This window comes from Mercenaria mercenaria, chromosome 16, assembly GCF_021730395.1.
Source record: "Mercenaria mercenaria strain notata chromosome 16, MADL_Memer_1, whole genome shotgun sequence".
Taxonomy (NCBI): Eukaryota; Metazoa; Mollusca; class Bivalvia; order Venerida; family Veneridae; genus Mercenaria; species Mercenaria mercenaria.
Genome location: NC_069376.1, coordinates 53,586,589 through 53,609,930, shown reverse-complemented (window position 1 = coordinate 53,609,930; position 23,342 = coordinate 53,586,589). Strand labels below are relative to the sequence as shown.

The 23,342-nt window shown below is 34.5% G+C and overlaps 3 protein-coding genes across 7 annotated transcripts in view; 2 read left to right on the top strand and 1 right to left on the bottom strand.

The window, feature by feature from the left end:
- Positions 1-23,342, bottom strand: part of LOC123540543 (repetitive organellar protein-like) — a 326,476-nt gene that overhangs the window by 73,623 nt on the left and 229,511 nt on the right. The gene's annotated exons all lie outside the window — the stretch shown is intronic.
- LOC123540553 (uncharacterized) overlaps positions 1-23,342 on the top strand; it is a 57,278-nt gene that overhangs the window by 22,887 nt on the left and 11,049 nt on the right. The gene's annotated exons all lie outside the window — the stretch shown is intronic.
- LOC123540544 (uncharacterized) lies at positions 4,751-23,104 on the top strand. 3 transcript variants are annotated; one of them, XM_045325640.2, is made up of 3 exons: positions 4,760-4,901; positions 10,521-10,638; positions 12,480-23,104. In XM_045325640.2, the coding sequence occupies exon 3, from the start codon at positions 15,083-15,085 to the stop codon at positions 18,866-18,868; it is 3,786 nt and encodes a 1,261-aa protein (XP_045181575.2). In that variant the 5' UTR covers positions 4,760-4,901; positions 10,521-10,638; positions 12,480-15,082; the 3' UTR covers positions 18,869-23,104. The 3 variants fall into 3 exon arrangements, with proteins under 3 accessions (XP_045181576.2, XP_045181575.2, XP_045181577.2); XM_045325641.2 differs by lacking the exon at positions 10,521-10,638 and having other exon boundaries at positions 4,751-4,901; XM_045325642.2 differs by lacking the exons at positions 4,760-4,901; positions 10,521-10,638 and adding an exon at positions 11,270-11,399.

The following is a 23,342-nucleotide window of genomic DNA, read 5'->3' as shown; positions in this document are numbered from 1 at the left end:
CTGGCCAGTTCAAGAAAGGAACCAAGATCTTGTAGTGCTACAAGTTTTGTGCAAGTTTGGTTAAAATCAAATCATAATGAAGCTGCTATTGTGCAGACAAGTCAAATAGCTAATTCTGCTCTTTCAGGGGCATCACTCTGGATCCATAATGGAATCTGGCCAGTTCAAGAAGGAACCAAGATCATATGGTGATACAAGTTGTTGCAAGTTTGGTTAAAATAAAATCATAAATGAAGCTGCTATTGTGCAGACAAGGTCAAAATAGCTAATTCTGGCCCTTTCAGGGGCCATAACTCTGGAACCCATAATGGAATCTAACCAGTTCAAGGAAGAAACCAAGATCTTATGGTGATACAAGTTGTGTGTCAGTTTGGTAAAAATCAAATTATAAATAAAGCTGCTATTGTGCAGACAAGGTTAAAATAGCTAATTTTGGTCCTTTCAGTGGCCATAACTCTGGAACCTGTAATGGGATCTGGCAGTTCAAGAAAGAACCGAGGTCTTATGGTGATACAAGTTGTGTGCAAGTTTAGTTAAAATAAAATCATAATGAAACCACTATCGTGCAGACAAGAAATTGTTGACGCACGAGACGCATGGACGGAAGGACTGACGACGGACGAAGGGTGATCACAAAAGCTCACCTTGTCACTATGTGACAGGTGAGCTAAAAAAGTGTCCGTAGAAGAAACACAACAACAACTTCATATAATTTATGTGAAATCTGATGGTTGCTAAGTTTTTGTTTCCAGAGTTGGTACAGGTACATTGGTGTTTTGTACTTGTAAGTAAAACATCGCAATGATTTATACTGCTGACTACTATCTAAAGTGTAGAACAAGCAACAGCTTTTTAGACACTGCCTAGTCTGTGTTCAAACCGTATGTTTTGTTCATAGGAGATAACTCCTGAGGGTATTCAAATTTTGTATAATTATGTCCCTTTTCTTCTCAAAACAGATAATCAAAGCCAAGACTGATGAAGTCAGAATATGTAAAAGAGTTATTTAAAAAAAAAAAAGATTATCTAGTCGGTAGCCAGACTAGACACTGCCATCAAGCTGGACCTAGACCTTTGAGACAGATACCTGCAGCGTTACCAAACAAAAGTCCAATGGCATCTTATTTCTCTTAGATAAAAAAGTCTGCTCCATGCATGGCAATTAAGCAAGGGACACCCTTAACTCTGAAGTGGGACCATGACTTTTGAGATAGTAGCACAAATCTTCCACATTACATGTAAACAAAAGAATTGCATGCAAAAATCATGGCCTAGAAAAGATCAGGAATGACATTTTCACATCAATTTTGACCTTGACTTTGAGATAGCAATCTGTGCTTTGCATGCAACACAAACCATTTATGCCATATTGATAATAAAATTGTTCAATACATGCAATTTGTTTAAGTCCAGATAAAACTAGATGGACAAACATATAGACATACTATGCAGTAACTTTTGACAATTATGTTTAGCTTACCACAAGAGGGATCAACAAAAATCAAACACTTAATGAAACAACAGACAAAATGCCTGACTGCTTGACAAATGGAAGTAACAGCACCTTTTTTTTTATTAGCTCACCATAATCATATATCTATTGCAAGTATCATTTCGATCATACCAAGGTTTGAAACTTTTTTTTAACATTAATTGCACAATTACTTAATTTATGCGAAATGTCCCTTTTGAAAACAAACATCTACTTTATCTGATGGAAAAGCTATTAGGAACAAATTTGATCAGTAGGTACAAATATGGCTTTATTTTTAACAATCACTTCAAAACATAAACGTTTCAATGTAACATACAAGACGTAGGAGTAAAATCAAAGGTAACTAAATTTTTGTCTGTCCCAAAGCAGTCTCAATATGAACAGAAGGAGACAATTTTTATTTTGTTGGGTTGAACGTTGCATAGACACAATTATAGGTCATATGGCGACTTTGCAGCTTTGATGGTGAAGGAAGACCCTAGGTGCCTCCTCGTGCATCATTTCATCACGTGCGGGCACCTGGGTAGAACCAATGACTTTCCATAAACCAGCTGGATGGCTTCCTCACAAGAAGAATTCAACGCCCCGAGTGAGGCTCGTACCCACATCGATTAGGGGCAATATAAGTGATCTGAAGTCAGCGACCTTAACTACTTAGCTGCGGAGGCCCCGCAGAAGGAAACAAAATATTTGTATCTATATACAATGTCATGTTCTTACAAGGCCGGCATTTAATTTTATGCAGGCAAAACAAAGCTGTTTGTATTAAACACATGCACATACCATGATGGCCTATGTGCCCCTGGAATATTTTAAACTCATTATTTCAGTCTCATGCTGTGACCTTGATAACTGACCCACTTCTATCCTCATCCCCACAAAAAGAACCCCCCCCCCCCCCTCCCCCCCCAAAAAAACAAGAGGACCATGAATCGCTCACCTCTTCACACATGACCCAGTTTTGAGTATGACGTCGTTTTTTCTATTATTTGACATAGTGACCTAGTTTTTGAGCTCATGTGACCCAGTTTTGAACTTGACCTAGATATTATCAAGGTGAACATTCTCACTAATTTTCATGAAGATCTCATGAAAAATATGGCCTCTAGAGGTCACAAGGTTTTTCTATTTTTATACCTACTGGCCTAGTTTTTGACCACACTTGACCCAGTTTCGAAACTGACCTAGATATCATCAAGGTAAACATTCAGATCAATTTTCATGAAGATCCATTGAAAAATATGGCCTCTAGAGGTCAAAAGATTTTTCTAATTTTAGACCTACTGACCTAGTTTTTGACCGCAGTTGACCCAGTTTCAAACTTGACCTAGATATCATCAAGATGAACATTCAGACCAACTTTCATACAGATCCCATGAAAAGTATGGCCTCTAGAGAGGTCACAAGGTTTTTTTATTATTTGACATACTGACCTAGTTTTTTATGGCACGTGACCCAGTTTCAAACTTGATCTAGATATCATCAAGGTGAACATTCTGACCAATTTTCATGAAGATCCATTCAAGGGTATGGTCTCTAGAGAGGTCACAAGGTTTTTCTATTTCAAGACCTACTGATCTAGTTTTTGATCAAACTTGACCTATATATCATCAAGATAAACATTCAGACCAACTTTCATACAGATCTCATGAAAAATATGGCCTCTAGAGAGGTCACAACGTTTTTTCATTATTTGACCTACTGACCTACTTTTTTGAGGGCACCTGACCAACTTTCGAACCTGACCTAGATATCATCAAGATGAACATTCTGACCAATTTTTATGGAGATCCATTCACAAGTATGGCTTCTAGAGAGGTCACAAGGTTTTTCTATTTTTAGACCTACTGACCTAGTTTTTGACCGCACATGACCCACTTTCGAACTTGATCTAGATATCATCAAGACAAACATTCTGACTAATTTTTATGGAGGTCCATTCAAAAGTATGGCCTCTAGAGAGGTCACAAGGTTTTTCTATTTTTAGACATACTGACCTAGTTTTTGACCGCACATGACCCCGTTTCGAACTTGACCTAAATATCATCAAGATGAATATTCAGACCAACTTTCATACAGATCCCTTGAAAAATATGGCCTTTAGAGAGGTCACAAGGTTTTTCTATTATTTGACCTACTGACCTAGATTTTGACGGCACGTTACCCACTTTCAAACTTGACCTAGATATCATCAAGATGAACATTCAGACCAACTTTCATACAGATCCCATGAAAAATATGGCCTTTAGAGAGGTCACAAGGTTTTTCTATTATTTGACCTAATGACCTAATTTTTGAAGGCACGTGACCCAGTTTCAAACTTGATCTAGATATCATCAAGGTGAACATTCTGACCAATTTTCATGAAGATCTCATGAAATATATGGCCTCTAGAGAGGTCACAAGGTTTTTCTATTTTTAGACCTACTGACCTAGTTTTTGATCGCACATGACCCAGTTTCAAACTTGACCTAGATATCATCAAGATGAACCATCAGACAAACTTTCATACAGATCCCATGAAAAATATGGCCTTTAGAGAGATCACAAGGTTTTTCTATTATTTGACCTACTGACTTAGTTTTTGATGGCACGTGACCCAGTTTCAAACTTGACCTAGATATCATCAAGGTGAACGTTCTGACCAATTTTCATGAAGATCTTGTGAAATATATGGCCTCTAGAGAGGTCACAAGGTTTTTCTATTTTTCGACCTACTGACCTAGTTTTTGACCACACGTGACCCAGTTTCAAACCGGACCTAGATATCATCAAGGTGAACATTCTGACCAATTTTCATGAAGATCTTGTGAAATATAAGGCCTCTATAGAGGTCACAAAGTTTTTCTATTTTTAGACCTACTGACCTAGTTTTGGAACCCCCCGTGACCCAGTTTCAAACTTGACCTAGATATCATTAAGATGAACATTCTGACAAAATTTCATAAAGTTCCCATGAAAAATGTGACCTCTAGAGTGGTCACGAGCAAAAGTTTACGGACTGACGGACGGCCGGACGCTGCGCGATCACAAAAGCTCACCTTGTGACTGATGATGAAGAATACTTGACAATGACTGTGAAGATTTGATACTGACTAAATAAGCTTCAAGTTAACAAGAAATAAACTGGGTACATACAATCAGCAATATTTTTGTATAAACTGGGAAACTAAGCTCGTAAAATATTACTAAAGGTGGAAAACACCGATGTTTTTGAAAGTAAAAGTTGCTAATTTTCTAGTAATTTAACTGCGTAGTATTCACTTATTCAAATTAGATATTACTTGATTCTAAAGATGTTTACGAAATTTTAAGTTTGATTTTCACATAGTGTTGATGACGGAATATGTTAGCTACAGACACATTAATAAAGGATGATACATTTTTACATTTAGCAGGAAAATAAGTAAGACTTAATCTTAATCTGTTTTTCAATTTCCATGTCATAAAAAAGGAGATACAAACAGTTTAGGGTTGTGCTTTATGATGAAGATGGTGAGTTTGGTCAAAATAGGTGGAAAAAATGGGTAATTTTTGTGTCACTTTAACTGGTTAATGTTGGTCATTTATCTGAAACTGTGATGTTTAAAAATTCATGTGAGGGTTGAACTTAACTGAGTATTGCTCTGTTCTACGAAAATAAAAATATTGCAAGATTAAATTATCCTGAATATTACCCGATGTAAAGTACACATGTTTTTTTCAGCTTTACATAAAAGTTGAATGCAAATGATTATTTCAGATGCAAATATTTTTTCAAAAATCTGTAGAAACAACAGAAAATAATTATGTATGTACATATTTAAGAGAAAAAAAACTTCAGCAATAAAATAATTTTTTGTAACAGCGTCTGTAGGGCAGCTGCTAATTGAAAGCATGTCTTATTTTCTAAATGCATATTAAAACTGTGTTTACCTTGGACAAATACAGAAAGAAAACTAATAAAAATATAGCATGTATAGTAAGCTAATGCTTCAGAGTCAATGGTGAAGTAGCGTGAAATATCCAACATAAAGGAACTATTGAATCCTGTGATAATTAAATATATAATCATAAGTAGTTAGATAAATTTTAAAAACTGATTTCAATCGGAATTTTGAAGATTGTTTAAACATGTATACTTAAAAACGAGCGGACACAAATATGTCTTTGGTAAATATAAATTTCAATACATTGGTACAAAGAGATGTCTGAAGATTTAACGGTCAATGTTTTTATGAAATGTACTGAAAAAAAAAAAACTTGTCTGAACATCTTCGGTTAACATTGACAATATATATTACCCTTTATCTGAAACCATTTTCTCTTGTTTAATCTTTAATATGATATAGTCAATGTATTTTTTGGAAGAAGTAGAATTATCTTTTTGTATTTTGTTAATACAATCAGCAACATTCTCATAATAAATACTCTATTTCCTACCCACTATAGACAAACAGAAGGGAGGTAATCATGAATTTCAGAATTTTATGTTTTCATTGTCGCCTGGAAATAGCTATACTTTCTTATGCAGATTTGTTTATGGATGTTTACCAAATTCACACAAATGTTAGAAATCATATCCTGAGAAGCTTTCAAACACTTGATTTTGAATGTATGCAAACTTTCAGTCCCAAGAGTTTCAAAGCCTGCCTGCTTTGCTAAATAGTGAGAATGCAGATCTATGTTTGGCGGGTCGTGAGTTCGATCCTTTGGTGTGGCATATATTGTTCTCTGTAATGATTTAATAAAGACATTGTGTCTGAAATCATTTGCCCTCCATCAATGTACAGTTGACATTGTATTAAGAGACCACCCAAGGGACTGCTAAGAAGTGGTCTCTTAATGGAATGGTCTCTTAATGAATTTCAGTCAGATGAAAAGGAAAGTTATTTTTAACTGTTAATGTAATTGTACTTATTATGAACATACATACATGGTTTCAAAATCTGTTTTAACATCATAAACACTTTTCCAAGTCCACAAACCGTGAAATTATGGCTAGATTGTTTGTCAGTTTGACTGACACAAACTTTTTAAGGTAAATTGCATTCAGTCATGTGCAAAACTTACTCGCTAATTACACAGATTGAAAAAATGCCCGGTAGAATTTTGGTACCCGGTCGCTTAATAGATACTTTTGTCAAATATATTACCTGTTGGGACTACATTACTGTGGTCGCTAGTCGTTTAATAAAAAAGTCGTTTAATGGAAAGAATTTATATACTGAAAACATTCGGGAGGGATTTTGACCGGTCGTTTAATACAAAAATCGCTTAATAGAGGTGGTCGCAAGTACGATGTCGACTGTATATATGAAAATTCCACTTGTGCAAAATATTACTGGCCGCCTTAAAGTGGCCTTGGCATAACTAAACCTTATTGACGTTTACTAATAATCCTTTTCTATGTATAACAAGTTTTCATCTGTGGAACAAACCTAAAACGTAAGTGGAGAGTGTATACTCTTCTGTAGTAACTCCTCTGTATGTATCTAACACCTCTGTAGGAAGCTAAAACCTCAGTAGAGAGCTTACCCCTCTGTAGGGAGCTAAAACCTCTGTAGAGAGCTAACACCTCTGTAAGGAGCTAAAACCTCTGTAGAGAGCTTACACCTCTGTAGGGAGCTTACACCTCTATAGAGAGCTTACACCTCTGTAGGGAGCTAAAACCTCTGTAGAGAGCTTACACCTCTGTAGGGAGCTAAAACCTCTGTAGAGAGCTAACACCTCTGTAGGAAGCTAAAACCTCTGTAGAGAGCTAACACCTCTATAGGGAGCTAAAACCTCTATAGGGAGCTTACACCTCTGTAGGGAGCTAAAACCTCTGTAGAGAGCTTACCCCTCTGTAGGGAGCTAAAACCTCTGTAGGGAGCTTACACCTCTGTAGGGAGCTAAAACCTCTGTAGGAAGCTAAAACCTCTGTAGAGAGCTAAAACCTCTTTAGAGAGCTAAAACCTCTGTAGGGAGCTAAAACCTCTGTAGGAAGCTAAAACCTCTTTAGAGAGCTAAAACCTCTGTAGGGAGCTAAAACCTCTGTAAAGAGCTAAAACCTCTGTAGGGAGCTAAAACCTCTGTAAGAAGCTAAAACCTCTGTAGAGAGCTAAAACCTCTTTAGAAAGCTAAAACCTCTGTAGGGAGCTAAAACCTTTGTAGAGAGCTAAAACCTCTGTAGGGAGCTAAAACCTCTGTAGAGAGCTTACACCTCTGTAGAGAGCTAAAAACCTCTGTAGAGAGCTAACACCTCTGTATGAAGCTAAAACCTCTGTAGAGAGCTAACATCTCTGTAGGGAGCTAAAACCTCTGTAGAGAGCTTACACCTCTGTAGGGAGCTAAAACCTCTGTAGAGAGCTAACACCTCTGTAGGAAGCTAAAACCTCTGTAGAAAGCTAACACCTCTGTAGGAAGCTGAAACCTCAGTAGAGAGCTTACCCCTCTATAGGGAGCTTACACCTATGTAGAGAGCTTACCCCTCTGTAGGAAGCTAAAACCTCTGTAGAAAGCTAAAACCTCTATAGGGAGCTTACACCTCTGTAGGGAGCTTACATCTCTGTAGGGATCTTACCAATCTGTAAAGAGCTAAAACCTCTGTAGAGAGCTTACACCTCTGTAGGGAGCTTACACCTCTGTAAAGAGCTAAAACATATGTAGAGTGCTTACACCTCTGTAAAAAGCTAAATCATATGTAGTGCACTTACACCTCTGTAGAGAGCTTACCCCTCTGTAGGAAGCTAAAACCTCTGTAGGGAGCTTACACCTCTGTAAATAGCTACATCATATGTAGATCACTTACACCTCTGTAGGGAGCTTACACCTTTGTAAAGAGCTAAAACATATGTAGTGCACTTACACCTCTGTAAAGAGCTAAAACATATGTAGGGTGCTTACACCTCTGTAAAGAGCTAAAACATATGTAGAGTGCTTACACCTCTGTAGGGAGCTTACACCTCTGTAAAGAGCTAAAACATATGTAGAGCACTTACACCTCTGTAGGGAGCTTACACCTCTGTAAAGAGCTAAATCATAATTATGTATAGCACTTACACCTCTGTAGGGAGCTTACACCTCTGTAAAAAGCTAAAACATATGTAGTGCACCTACACCTCCGTAAAGAGCTAAAACATATGTAGGGTGCTTACACCTCTGTAAAGACCTAAAACATATGTAGGGTGCTTACACCTCTGTAAAGAGCTAAACCATATGTAGAGCACTTACACCTCTGTAGGGAGCTTACACCTCTGTAAAGAGCTAAAACATATGTAGTGCACTTACACCTCCGTAAAGAGCTTAAACATATGTAGTGTGCTTACTCCTCTGTAGAGCTAAAATATATGTAGAGTGCTTACACCTCTGTAGGGAGCTTACACCTCTGTAAAGAGCTAAAACATATGTAGGGTGCTTACCCCTCCATAAAGAGCTAAAACATATGTAGAGCACTTACATCTCTGTAGGGAGCTTACACCTCTGTAAAGAGCTAAAACATATGTAGTGTGCTTACACCTGTGTAGGGAGCTTACACCTCTGTAAAGAGCTAAAACACATGTAGGGTGCTTACATCTCTGTAGGAAGCTTACACCTTTGCAGGGATCTTACACCTCTGTAAAGAGCTAAAACATATATAGAGTGCTTACACCTCCGTAGGGAGTTTACACCTCTGTAAAGAGCTAAAACATATGTAGAGTGCTTACACCTTCGTAAAGAATATGTAGGGAGCTTACACCTCTGTAGGGAGCTTACACCTCTGTAGGAAGATAATACCTCTACAGAGACCTTCTATCTTGACAGGAAGCTAAAGTCTCTGTAGACGGCCTACATATCTGTAGACAGCTAACACCTTTGTAAAGAACTTACACCTCTGTAGAGAAGTAACACCTCTGTAGGGAGCTTACTCCTCTGTAAGGAGCTAACACCTCTGTAGAGAGCTAACAAACATATTTCAGTCGTTTCTGTGGTGTTCACTGAATTGTCTCCCTTTATTTCTCAACAAATGAGAATACCATGCCATAAAGTCACTTATAATAACCACACTGAATCTTTTTAATAAGTGACTTATATTTATCGGAGTGAAATCATTGCCATCAATACCATTTATCGATTTTTAAGGAAAATATTTACACATATATAAAACAATGTTTTGATTTGATCTGGTGTGATAAAATTATGGGTCAAGTTTTGGTGGTCAATATATATTAGACAGACAACAACTATTGGAATAAAGTTCTATTTATTTCTGGAATGTAGTACCAAAGTTCATTCCACTTCCCACTCAAGACACAATTGCTACTTTTAATTTTTTTTATACATGTTGAAACAAGCAAATTCATTGAATTTATATCCTCCACCGAAGAGGTTGTTTTGTGAATGAGAGGACTATATTTTGTAAGATATTTAATTTCCAGATATACACAAGCTATGTACTTTGTAATGGTTAGTTGGATCCTATTTTTCTAAAAATATAGCAGAAAAACTCTGCCCTGTAGTGATCCATCAATGGGTTACTTTGTTTTGTGGGAATTTAGGAATTTAAGAACAATTAAAGGGCAAAAACTGAGACTATTCTGATGAAAGATGTGCACATATCACTGCCCTATATTTGTCTTAAATTTCATGGAGATCCATTAATGGATTACTTTGTTATGTGGGAATGTATGGATTGGAAAAGAATAAAAGGGCAATAACTCTGAAGTTAATGAAGTAATCCTGATGGAACTGTGCGTGCAACACCACCCTGTACTGATCTACATTTGTGTAAGATTTCAAACAGATCCAATTCAATAAGTTACTTAGATACGGTCAAAAATTGCTGTTTTTACCAAATCAAGGGGAAAAACTCTGCTTTACTGGGTCAAGAGGGATAATACTACGTATGAGCAAAGGTTATGTGCTAAGTAATTATTATGTGACATTTGGTGAATTTTAGTCATTTCTTTTTTTACAAAATCATGGGGAAAAACTCTGCTGGGGGACATGTGTTAGCAAAGGTCATAATGCTAATTGATAATTATATGAGGTTTGGTGATTCTATCTGAACTATAAGCATTTTCAGTTTCAGACAGATGGACTGATGGACACAGGCATGGACAGACTATAACCAAAACAATAGTGTGGGGATAAAAAACAATTTTAACTAAAAAGCTACCAGAAATTACATGCATGATTAACAGGTATTAGAATTTAGCAGAGTAAAATATAAGTTTGCCGTCTTTTTAAAAAGCTGGTGTTTTGTATTCCATGATAGTAACCACTAGCTCTTTGCGAGTCACTAACAGTTATTAACTTCCCCACATGAACTGAAAGTACAACTGGCATTAATGTCATTTTGTCTTCTACAATGTATCAGACTTTTCTCAAGGTGCAGTAACTGTTGTCTTGCCTATGATCAATCTCGGAACCTCTGAACTGGTCAAGTCTTCAACACTTTTACTCTCTCTTTAAAGAGCAAACAGGCTGTACGACAAATCAAAATAAATTGAAAGCAAAATTGCTTTTCTATAATCTATAAAGCCCAGACAGTCAAGTTAAATGCTAATTCAATCATATAAGTTATGTCCCATTGTCTCCTCCTTACCACTATGCAGGGGTATGACCTTCCTAACAGGGGTGACTGGAAATCATGAAAGGAACATACATTTGAAACTACTTCTTAATCCACTTCTAATTCTTCCAATAATAATGAGTGTTGGGTTGGATCCAAAAGAGATTTAGTTTCTCCTTTAAAGAGCTATAGGCATTATAATAGACTAAAAGTTAAAGATCTGTTTTTTTCCTTTGTTTGAATATATTAAAAATTAAGGAGACTTGTAAATATAATAGTACACTGAAGTCTCCAACTTTCAATACAAGGCATGTGTTATTATGGATTAAGTTCAGATTAAAAAAAAGGAATAAAATGCATTTTTTCTAGTCAAAAGTTATATTAAATCAGGTTAGTTTTGTTGGTTTAAGACAAAGACTTTTACGTAAATTTAATGTATGTCTTAAAAAAAGCTTTAAAATTTCAAGAAATTAAGGTATTTTTCGATAAGGCCTTAAAAAAAAATTCTTCGTTTCCGGTAACATGCTCAAAAAAATTAGGGTAGGTAGGTCGGAATTTTTTTTTTTTTTTTTTTCATTTTTTTTTTTTATTCAGGGAGACTTTTCGGAATTTTTTTTTTGTCAAAAAATGAATGCAAATAAGGGGGTAATGCCTTTAGAGCATCAGTAAGTTGATTTCTAACATCACTGGACATGTTTAAAGCATAAAAAGTGCAGTTTTGCAACTTTTTGTTAAAAAGTTGAAAAAAATATTCTCCAAGGCCATAAAAACATTCAGGGTCAGGCTAAAAATTTAGGGTAGGTAGGGATACCGGAAACAGTTTTTTTTTATGCCTAATGTATAACAAGCTCAATAAGATAACTGTTTGAATATTAGGAGTTTGAAAAGATAAATCTTTTAAAAACACATCCCCAATCTCTTATCTTTCAAAATGGTAAATGATAATTTATTCAAATTTCCTATAAAGGATGAATTTGAGTGAAGTGACATTACAGATTCAATGCATCAAGAAATGTATCTAATTTCCTGTTTCTTGTTAATTTGTTTCAGTGAAAACGTCTCACAGCTGGTGACTTTTAAAGTCATTTGTATATATAGGCATTTTATCAAAATCATCAAATAAAAATGAAATTTATGCAAAAATTACCTCATTTTGCAATTTGGAAAGCTTCATGGAAAACTGAATTATACCATATGCAGCTAAAGTGTGTTTTAAAACATTTTCAAAACTTAATTGATTTACCATTAAAAGTGCCCATTTTAGATTTTTTTTTTTTACCTGAAAACTACAAAATAACACAATATTTGGGACATTTTCAAACTTTTTGAGAAACCATAAAATTATGTATAATATTGTAATAAAAATCATTCATTTTACATAAAAAAGTCATAAAAATATCTCATATCATTAAACAATAAATCTTAATTTGCTCATAAGTGCTTTATCTCAATTTCACCTCTTTTTTGCAGATAAAGAAATACTTTGTAACAAAAGTAAAGGGACTTCTCATGCAGTTACAAGTCTGAAGAAAAATTTCATTCTGGAGTGCTGTATCAGACTGATTCAAGAGTGATTTACAAAACCCGAATGGAATCAACACAGTGCTCCAAAGTTGGAACCTGAAGTGTGTGCAGAAAAAAAACAGAGTCAGTGTTTCAAACCAGCACCAGTTGTGAAAACCTACAGGACAGTTTCTGCAAATGTATTTAGTTTACAATTTATTGTTTTAAACTTGACAGAAAAGAGAATAATTACGAGTGATAATAATAAATCTGTATGAAAAAAAAAAACATAAGACAGACACATATAGAGAACTTGGAATGACTGAAAAGGGTGCAAAACTCTAACCCACAGTAATGAATAGGGGTCATCAATCTTGAGCACAAACAAAAGATGTAAAGGACATTAAACAATGACTTTTTTTCAAATGGATATAAAGTAATAATGCAAACATAGGCAGGGAATCATTTACTGTGTGACATTATCAACCAATACTTTATGACCCAGCTTTATGAACAAAAAGCAATCTGGCATATCATTTAAGCAAGATATTAACTTATCTGAATGATACTATATCTAGATTAGTATCATTCTTATGTGCTTTAAATTCAGTAAAATCACAATTTTTGGGAATTTTAGTATCAAATATGGAGTAAACTGAGCATAAAAGACCCAAAATATTACTTCATACAGCTATGCAAGTTGCTGATAAAGAATTCTGGATTTACCGATAAAGTAAGAGTTTAAAACAGTTTTAAAGTTACTTCACAATAGTTTGAAGTAATGGACAAGTCACATGGTCAGTGATAAGGTGAATTTTCAATTTAAAACGAAATTTTTGAAGTCATTCAAAAACGGGAAAATAAATTGAAAAGGAATACATTTGTGGATTAAGATAACTTTCGAAATGTAAAATTTTGAAAAATACGGCAACTTGAAGTACCTTGTAGCATATTTTCTTGTACTGATTAGATACCAGGTCTGGTTTTTATGGATTAAAAGGGCAGTTTGGAACATGACAAGTGCCTGTTATCAGAATTACTTTAGAATATTAATAACAAATTAAGTTGGAGAATAACATGACATAATAAAGTGAAAAGCCTGGATCAAGAGATCTTACGAAAAGCAAATGAAAATTAAAGAGCGTTCAATTTATTAAGTAAAATGTAATATATCATATAACGAAGGAAGATTTCACTGTTAAACAGTCTTATATTTCAAAAGCTTATACAATTGCAATATACACAGCTTGCAAAGGAATATATAGAGGAATATAAAGTTACTCAAAGTGTTCAGTTCAAAGCAACAGCAGTATAAATCTGTATAGATCATAATTCAAAGTTCGGAACCAACTCAGATTGGAATAAATAATCATCAAAGGTGAAACAATACTGATGTATCATTACTGATATTACAGAGACCTATACATTTAAAGATACAACAATCCTAAACAGAATTCACGGAAATTTCTCGTCATTACAAGTGACTTCTCTTCAGTATGGTTATGGAGTAATATTTCTTACTACAATCCATAACTACACAATTAAGATCAATGTAAACTCTCAATTGGGATTTTAGCTAACCAATTAGCATAGCAGCAATTTTTATAATACTATGGAACTATGGATGTCACTGACCCATGAGGAATGACTGACAATAGATTTCTCTACTATTTATGCGAAATTTATCAAATACGCTATTGACAAGGTATCTCTGACCGAATCATACTGGATGATTTTTTCAGAAATGAATACAAATGTAATTGATTTCTGAAAGTATAGCTTGTCAGGATCAAAAAAAGGAGGTGTCACGCTATTTCTATTATTTACGTGAAAAAAAAAGGAAATTGAATAAAACAGATATTGGCAAAGGAGCTAAATGAATGAACCTTTATGTTTGAACATACGATATATTGTTAACTTTGTCGTCAGGAATAAGAGTAATTATATACCAAAGTGATCGGAAGATTGAAAGTATTGGAAATAATTTCTACGGTGCATTAAGTTTATTTTCACAACTTTTGTAAAGGCAAGTTTATTGCATTAACAAAAACTGTGTTAAAAATAAAGTGGGTGGATTTTATAAATCTAAATAATTTCATGCCGGTAAAAGGACACCAAGACTATGTAGACCTTTCACAAAGAAGCAATTTGAAACTTTAGATGTTTTGACTAGATAAATAACAATCAAGTGTATATATTAAATCACTGAAGGTTGAAGAAAACCCGGTTTAGTTAACCAGGAGTAAAAAATATTACCTAAAATTACTAAAAAAAAACAACAGGAAATGAGTGACAATAACAATGTTATAAATACTAATGGGGTGATGTGTATCAGGGAAGTTAACACCTTCGTCTAGTAAAATAGGCTAATTCAACCCCACTGAATAATTCAACTCCACAGGCTAGTGAAAATTTATGACAAACATTAGGAAACAAATTAACTGAAAGGTCAATTTTGACATAAAAATTGTAATTTTCAATGGCATAGAGTTATGAATCGTGAAAGGTTACTATATAGGCAACTATTGGATTAATTTCAGAGTTTTTGCCTCTGTTCCAAAAATTTCAAAATGTTTGGAAATAATATGTATGGACACTATTTTCATATGGCTGGCCAAGCCAACCCTGGTTTTGGGACCTCTGGGTTTGGCAGTCAACATGAACCACAAAGTGCTTTTGGCAGCACAAAGAAAGGACAAAGTGGAGCTTTCGGTCAAGCAAATTCATTTCCTGACCCTAATGGATTAATGCATCATGGATATGACGGTGTCCATCACCATGGCCATGGAATTTTGCGGCAAAATTCACTTCTGGGTGAAATGACCCAGTCCAAAGCTGAACGCGCGAAAGGTATTAAGCCATGGGCATTTTCCAGTATAAGCTTCCCAGCTGGACATGACGACAATGTTCTATCAAGCATGTATGAAAAACCAATGGAAAAACCTAAACCTAAACCAGTGTTGGCTCGGCAACAGTCAATGTCAGTGGCTGACAGCCTTGAAAAGAGAAGAGCTCCAAGTTTTAGTTCTGACCCAGAAAGGATGAGAAGTCGAACTATAAGTGCTTCTTCTTTGCCTTCTGCACGTCCAAAGGTATCCAGATCACTTTCAATTGCAGAAGATATAACAGAGCCTGTGAATATGGACATAGCAGCTCCTTTCCTCCGAAGACAGCAGTCTCTGGATGTTGAAAAAATGCGAAGAAAGTCACTACCAAAGAAACCACTGCTTCCACTGAACATTCTGAAACATAGACGCTCTTCTAAGGTCAAAGAGAATTTGGATAAATCTGAAACATCTAGCTTGCAAATTCCATCAAGGTCAAGAAGCAATACCGCAGAAAGTCGGAAATCATCTAAATCCTCTACCAGTTCACAGAAATTAAGTCCAACCAGTCAAGAAAACTTTACACTAAAAGACAGTGATAGTAAACCTCAAAAAGCAAAGGAAGAAGAAAAACTGATTTTAAGTCTACTAAATCCTGAAATTCCAGATGACAATGTGTTTGAACCTAAAAATTCACACGAAGATAGCATTATCAAAAACGAAAATGACACTCCAAAAATGCAGACGGTGCATGCAGATGTTTCTCCAATAATAGAATCTCCTACAATGGTAATCAAACGAGTGCACCAATTACAGAGCAAGGAGCCTGATACTGATTCTATTAAGTCAAACGATTCTGGAAAATTAACACCACAACAAACTAGATCTAGAACAAGCAGCAAGTCATCTAAAAAATCAAGATCACCCACAAGAAGTACTGCACTTCTTGCCCAAGGACCTATTTTGGTAGCACCACAGAAACCAGCCGATCATTTAGACGGAACATCAGTACCATATACAGACCAAACTGATTCCGATAACTCTGATGTCTACTATGAGTGTAATAACCAAAGTCAAAAAAACTCTCCACGTATAATAAAAAATGAAAACATTTCAGCAGTGAAGAGTAAGAAAAGATCTGTCAAGAAACCAAGAGATACATGCAGTTCAAGCACATGCACAGATGGAGAGGATACAACTTCAACATGTGAAACTCCACCAAGATCCACATTTCGCGATATTCAACAGAAACATCGTCCTGAAGCTCAAAATGAACTGGACAACTGTTCGAGGGATAATGACTTTATGCCACAAGACATACATGAAGCTGAAACTCTAAGAGTAAGAGACAAAGGTTTCCAGGGCAAACATAGAGAAAAACCAAGTCTGAAAAGACTATCAGATAACTATTCATTTTCTAGAAAAATGCACGAGACAAGTGACGAAGATAATACTAAAATACCTAGTAATGAATTACTTGTTCCAAATTATGCACCAGTTTTAAAAGCTGAACCTGGATCTAAAGAAACTTTAAACAATGACAATGGCACTGCTGACAGTTCAGAGAGTGGCTATGCTACAAGCTATATTCCTACTTCTCCTAAAAGCTATGATCATATTAAAGTATCTCAGTTTGTAAATTCTCTTCCAAATTATCCAGACATGGATGAGCACAGATCTGAAAGCAGTCATAACGATGGTGTTCTAAATGGTTCAGAAACTGAAAGTGATCTTGATGATGATAATAAGATCCATAACTATCCACCAGCTGACTTAGATCTAACAAGTGTGAACTGTGCAAGTGGAAGTGACTCTGAAAATGAATCAGTCAAAACTGATGCCTCTATTTCCAAGCTAGAGGTAATGAAAATTCTTGAAAGCCCAACAGATGTAAGAGTAAGAGTAACCGGTGCAATCAATGGAAAAGCAAATGGTAAGTCACATGCAAGATTTGAGGACACTCAACCAAAATGTTCTAACATAAGGAAAGGAAGTAATGCTTCTGAAACTGAACTTCTCAAACTGGTAAAGGCAGACAAAGATGAATTTACAGATGGGGCACCAGAAAAAATTGAGAAGAAGAAACATGTTGAGGTAAACAGTGTTGTGGTGAGTACAGACTCACCTTTAGGTGAAGGAGCTGAAACCAAACTACTGCAGCACCAAGAAAAACAACCAACTTCATTTGCAACTTCCATGATTGAGAAGTTTAGCTTTCGCAGAGAATATTCCTCACTTTATCAAAGCAAATCAACAAACTGTATAGATGGACTGTTACATTTTCTGAACCTTTTGTTGTTCCTTTCAAGTGCAGGGGTTATTGGCTTAGGGATTTGGCTACAACTGAAAGACTTCAATGTGAATGACATTACCATGATCCTTGGTAATAATCTACTGCAAATTATTACCTATGTGGCAATAGCAGGTGCAGGAGTGGCATTATTAGCAGCATGTTGTTTATGTTGTGGAATACGACAGGATAAATCTGGGTTGGGGTTCTATGCATTTGTTCTTGTAGCTGTTGTTATAGCATTTGCCAGCGCTGCTGTCTTATGCACCATATTTTCTGACAAACTGAAAGGAATAGAATTTAGATTTAATTTTAAAGACAGGCTGGTTACAATGTATGGAGTAAAAGAGGGAGATGTTAAAAATCAGTTTTTTACAAGTGCTTGGGACAATATGCAATCTGAATTTGAATGTTGTGGTGGTGACGGTAATGGCAATGACACTGAATCATGGCTAATATATCGTAAAAGTGCCTGGTATCTACAATATGCTGACAAAGGTACAATGTTTGTACCAGAAAGCTGCTGTAAAAAGAATTCAAACATTCAAATCTGCCAGGGTGGTGATCCAGACTTACTTGGACCACCAAGATATGCTCCACCCAAAAAACTTAAGAAATATTACAAGGAGCTAAACCCAAACCTAAATCACCATGGCTGTTATCCCAGTTTCTCTGGATATTTGTCAGAACTGTCAATGTACATTGCTATTGTGTGTGGGAGTTTAGCAGGACTTTATTTTCTCACTGTGATGCTCACATGGGTTTTCTGTTTCAAGAAAAGTCAGGATTATAATGAAAGCTTCATGGATGACTCGTATTATGATATTGAAGACAATGATGAAGTTTTCAATAGTGAAGACAGTAATGCAATGAACAAAGACAGGGATGCCAATCATACAGTTGAAGAGACAAAGTTCATAAACACACCAGTGAAATCTGTCAACAGAGCACCTGATATCATTCTAAATGTTAACCTCAAAGTGAGAGACAGTGACACTAGTAGAATGTATGGAGGTTATACTAGTAACAGCTATGATAGAGATAACGAAAGTTCGGACGACAGTGAAAGTGATGATGAGATTGAATCTGGTCGAAGTACACCAAAGGAAGTGATTGATCGCAGAAACATGTGGTTATCATCAGCATCAACTGCAGGTCATCTGTTGTCAATTGCTATAGAAGAAGAAGACAGCAATTTTGAAGATTCTGACGATGATAGAAATATTTCGGCAAATGTTTAATATCTAAACATGGTGCATTGTAAGCACTGTAATCAAAGTTAACTACATGACTGTATTGGAATGATATATTTAATGAATAAGCAAGTGACCTTATTCGACCACTTGATGTTATCATATATATCCAGGAAAGTGATTTCCTTGGGTAATTGTTTGAAAGTGCTTTAATTTCTAATGTTATTTTTTTGTACTTCCAGTAGTGTTTTATTCTGATGTTTTAACCACATAACTGTTTCAGTAAAAATTTGGGAAAGTGCTTTTTTCTGATGTAACTGGTGTTATATTTAACTTTGGGAAAGTGCTTTTTCTGGTGAAACCGTTTTTACATAATTTTTGAAATGTGCTTAATGATGTATTAGTTTTTAAATACATCTGGGAAAGTTGTTTTACTGATTCATGATTTTCTACTGTAAAAGTTACTGTTTTTCCTATCAAAATAGTGTCAAACCAAAATTACTCCTTAATATGAACTGTACCGGCTGAGTGGCCACCAGTCCTCTATTAAGCAGCCACTTGCCCGCATCAGCCAGTCAGATTACTTCTTAAATTGATTAAATTTTAACTGCCTTAAGCATCAAGTCGGTTAACTTGTCAATTTGATTTTTTAGTCCAATTTTAACGTGTCTTAAGCATTCATTTGCTTTTGCAACAAGATAGTTAACTTGTCAAATTGACATTTTATTCTAATTTCAACGAGTCTTTAGCAGCCACTTGCTTTAAGCAACAAGTCAGTTAACTTGTCCAATTGCCATTTTGTTCTTTTAAACTTGGCTTAAGCAGCTCGATTGTGTCACTCCCTCAGATAGCTGCTAAATACAGGTCTGAAGGTACTGCAATATTATTGTTGGAAAAATACGGTTTCTTTAAAAATCAAAGCATAAAATCAATAAAATACTACAATTTTTGTTGAATTATTGGCAAGTCTGTCAAATATTGTACCTTGCCCTAAATGACTGTTTCAACAATTCTGTATATATTATGACTGCTTGAAAGTATACAATTACTTGCAAATAGGATTCAGCTTTGTTATCTCAGTGTAAATGATACTATGAACATAATGCTCCTATTTCAGGCAGTTTTTTTCCCCTTTTAATACTTAAATTTTAGCAATTTATACAATACAACCTCTGTTCTTAGTTTGAAAGTTTAGTACAATGTATCCCAACCCCTCAGTGTATCAAAGTGCTACAGTTTTTGTTGGTTTTGAGTTTTGTCATAAAATACTTAAATACATATATAGATATATAGTGTATTTTCCTTGTTTAAAAAAATTGGCACTGTACACTAATTACACCTTATCTATGTGATATGATTGATTAATCAATGCAATATCTGCATATAATTATGTCATAACATTTATGCATAAAAATGCTATGTGCATTATGTTTAGACAGGCAAATAGCGCCTAATTTGATACTGGAGGACATAATTGTTTGTACAAAAAGGGCCATAACTCCTAACTGTTTGAACATTCTAATTAAATAATTAAATAGTTTACATATCTACATGCATATACTATACTGAAATTGATAAAAAATATTTACATTCACTATGTGTTAAATAGAAAGAAAAAATTGTTTATTTTCTTATAAACAACATTGGCATTATGATATCAAGAATGGTCCTTTCCGTGAGATTGCATGTGCAGTCTGATGTCATTAACAAAAAAGGTGCCTTTGAAAAAATCTTTCAAAACTGGACATCAAAATTTCAAAAATAATTAACAGTAAATTTTAGCTAAAAATAATTTTTTCTCACATTTAATAAAGATAAAAAAATAAATTGATACAACTATTACACTTTTTCAATGCATTTAACAAGATCTTAAATGAAAACCAGTAAATGTACTTTTATCATGCAGTCTTGATATCCTGACATTTATTTTGATTTTCTGGTACTCAAGGAAAGCTACTGTTAAATGTAAATATTAAGAACTGAATGCTATTTTTGGTGTGTCTATACAGAATATAAACCACATTTGGACTTCTTTGCAAATTATCTAAGAATCATTAGTGTGATTCATGGATTTGCAATTAGTCCCAATGCAGATTATACCTGAGTATACCTGAGTATAAACACAAAAGCAGCATTCTTTAGTAAGGTACTAGGTAAATGTCTGTATAATCTCAAGCCTATAATTATACAACATTTTCTTGAAAGGAGTTGATTATTAAGCTATTTTTATATCATCATGTTATCATGAAGTATAAAACAATATTATTCTTGAACCTAATGTTTATTTCAAATGACACGAAACAAAGTTTAACTTTATTTCTTTGTACATGAAAGCAAACATGCCTAAACATTTCATGTACTAAAATGTGATATACAGAAAGATGTGACATTTTTTTCATTAAATTTCTTTGTTATTTTACAGTAAAGTGCTTATCTAGTAGTTTAGCTTAGCTGTTTATTTCAAGACTTTCCCACATGTTTGCTTGACAGGTGCTACTTATAGTAATTATTCGCTTTAATTGTTTGTTTTTGTTTTTTATTTGTTTTGCTGGACATTACCTTTCCAGTTTTACTGGCTGATCAGTTTATTTTTAAAATTAACTATTCGTAAATGCTTCTGTTGTCACTCTTTCTTAAGCATCAGCATTACAAAAGTTTTGCATGTCAGCAAGTTTTAAAAACTACCTAGCCAAATGCTTTCAAACTTCGCACATGTCTTGGCATCATCAGGAACATTTACAGGACATGTTACATGACTGAAGTTTTTATTTTGTCACAACTATGCCCCTTTTTAACTACGAAATTTTGGTTAAAGCAGATTTCTCAACAAATACTAAATGGAATCTTTTCTAACATCACAATGTCTTTGGCATCATTAGATGACCAGTAACAGGAAAAGTTATGCCCCTCTTTCAACATAGAAAACTTTGGTATTCCTTTTGTACATAAGCTATGTGGAAAGAGTTGAGTGTGCTGTACTTAGATAACTCTTGTTTATATTAATTCTCAGTAATCTTTGAAAGCACCAATCATTATTATGGTCCACATACTGATGCATCTTGTTCAGAAAATTGAATAAATCAAAAAACCAGGTAACATTGTATGTTTTAAGCTGCATATTTTATCTTTTACTGGTCAGATATTATGACATTACACATTTGTGTGCTGTTTCAATCAGAAGTGCTTATATTTGAAATACTCAGTTTCATATTATCACAAGCTAATGAAACATTTTTCTCCGTATCTTTCAGTCTGATATATGACTTTAAAAATATTCAGTTTCTCATTCTGTAAGATTTCAATATCATTTTGTATGGATTTTTAGTTGAAAAACAACTTGATGATATCTTTGATGAAGATTTCCTATGACCTTGGGATACAGTTTTTTTTTACATGTATCAATCATTTATTGAGTTTGTCATATTTCACTGCATTTGCATGAACATCAAGATTGACTGCATAATCATGATATTATTTAGCAACTGGTGAATAGACCTAGTGACATTTGTAATATTTCAAATAAATATTTATTTTAAATGTTCCCTACTGCTATATGTTAATCTGCTATGCTGCAAAAACTGTACAGATTTGATATCAGTATAACATGTATGCATTTCAATGACAGTTTTCTACAGAATTTCTACTTATTTTGTATTAAAAAATAAACCCAAGTTAATACAGGATTAAAAACGTAGTTTGAATGCGGTATAAGACAGGCTGTGGATCCGTAATGGAAATCAGCAATTTCCATGCATTTATGTAGTCTTTTTAGGCAATTTGGCTTTCTTCAGGCATGAATGTAAGCTTAACAACAATATGGCTTTTGGTAAAAGCCAGAGAATACCTAATTTGTGCACAGTCATTAAGGGTCCATTATCTAAATTAATTCATTTTAAAACAGCAAACATAACTGAGTAACGTTAATTTATTACAATTTAGAGAGTGCACTTTATAGGACAGATTTTAGCAAAATAGTTCTTAAGTTCGGAATCAGTCAATTTTGTTACCATTGTATGACCCCAGCAAGTTTTTTTTAAATGAACATGTACTTTATTGTATAATCATATCATTTATGTACATTTTTCTACCATAATATTAATCAAACAGCGGATTAATCTTAAAAAAATTTGATTGCTATCAAAATCATATCAGCCCATACAATCTTAGATCTTTTGCTTATGATAGCCAATACATTCTTTTGTTATAAATATGTTAATGCTAAATTGTTAAAGCTTTTATAGTATGTTCATTCAGTTATTAAAATGCCTATATAAAACAGCTTTATTTAGTGTTTGACCTTTTTTGTTTATCCACTGACAGATATTCTGTGTTTAATGATAATGTTAAAACCTATAAAACAAGAATTATAAATTTATCCAGTCCAGAAGATGTGTATTTCCGCTGTCATGTAAATGACAGTTTTTAAGGAATTGCCTTTTCTTCATTACTAAGTGGACATGATTGTATGTGCCCATTTACCATGCTGGGCTGTCCTGACCATAATCAGTGCACTGAAATACCC

Coding starts and splice junctions, on each gene's coding strand:
- LOC123540544 (XM_045325641.2), top strand. CDS start 15,083: ATGTTTGGAAATAATATGTATGGACACTATTTTCATATGGCTGGCCAA.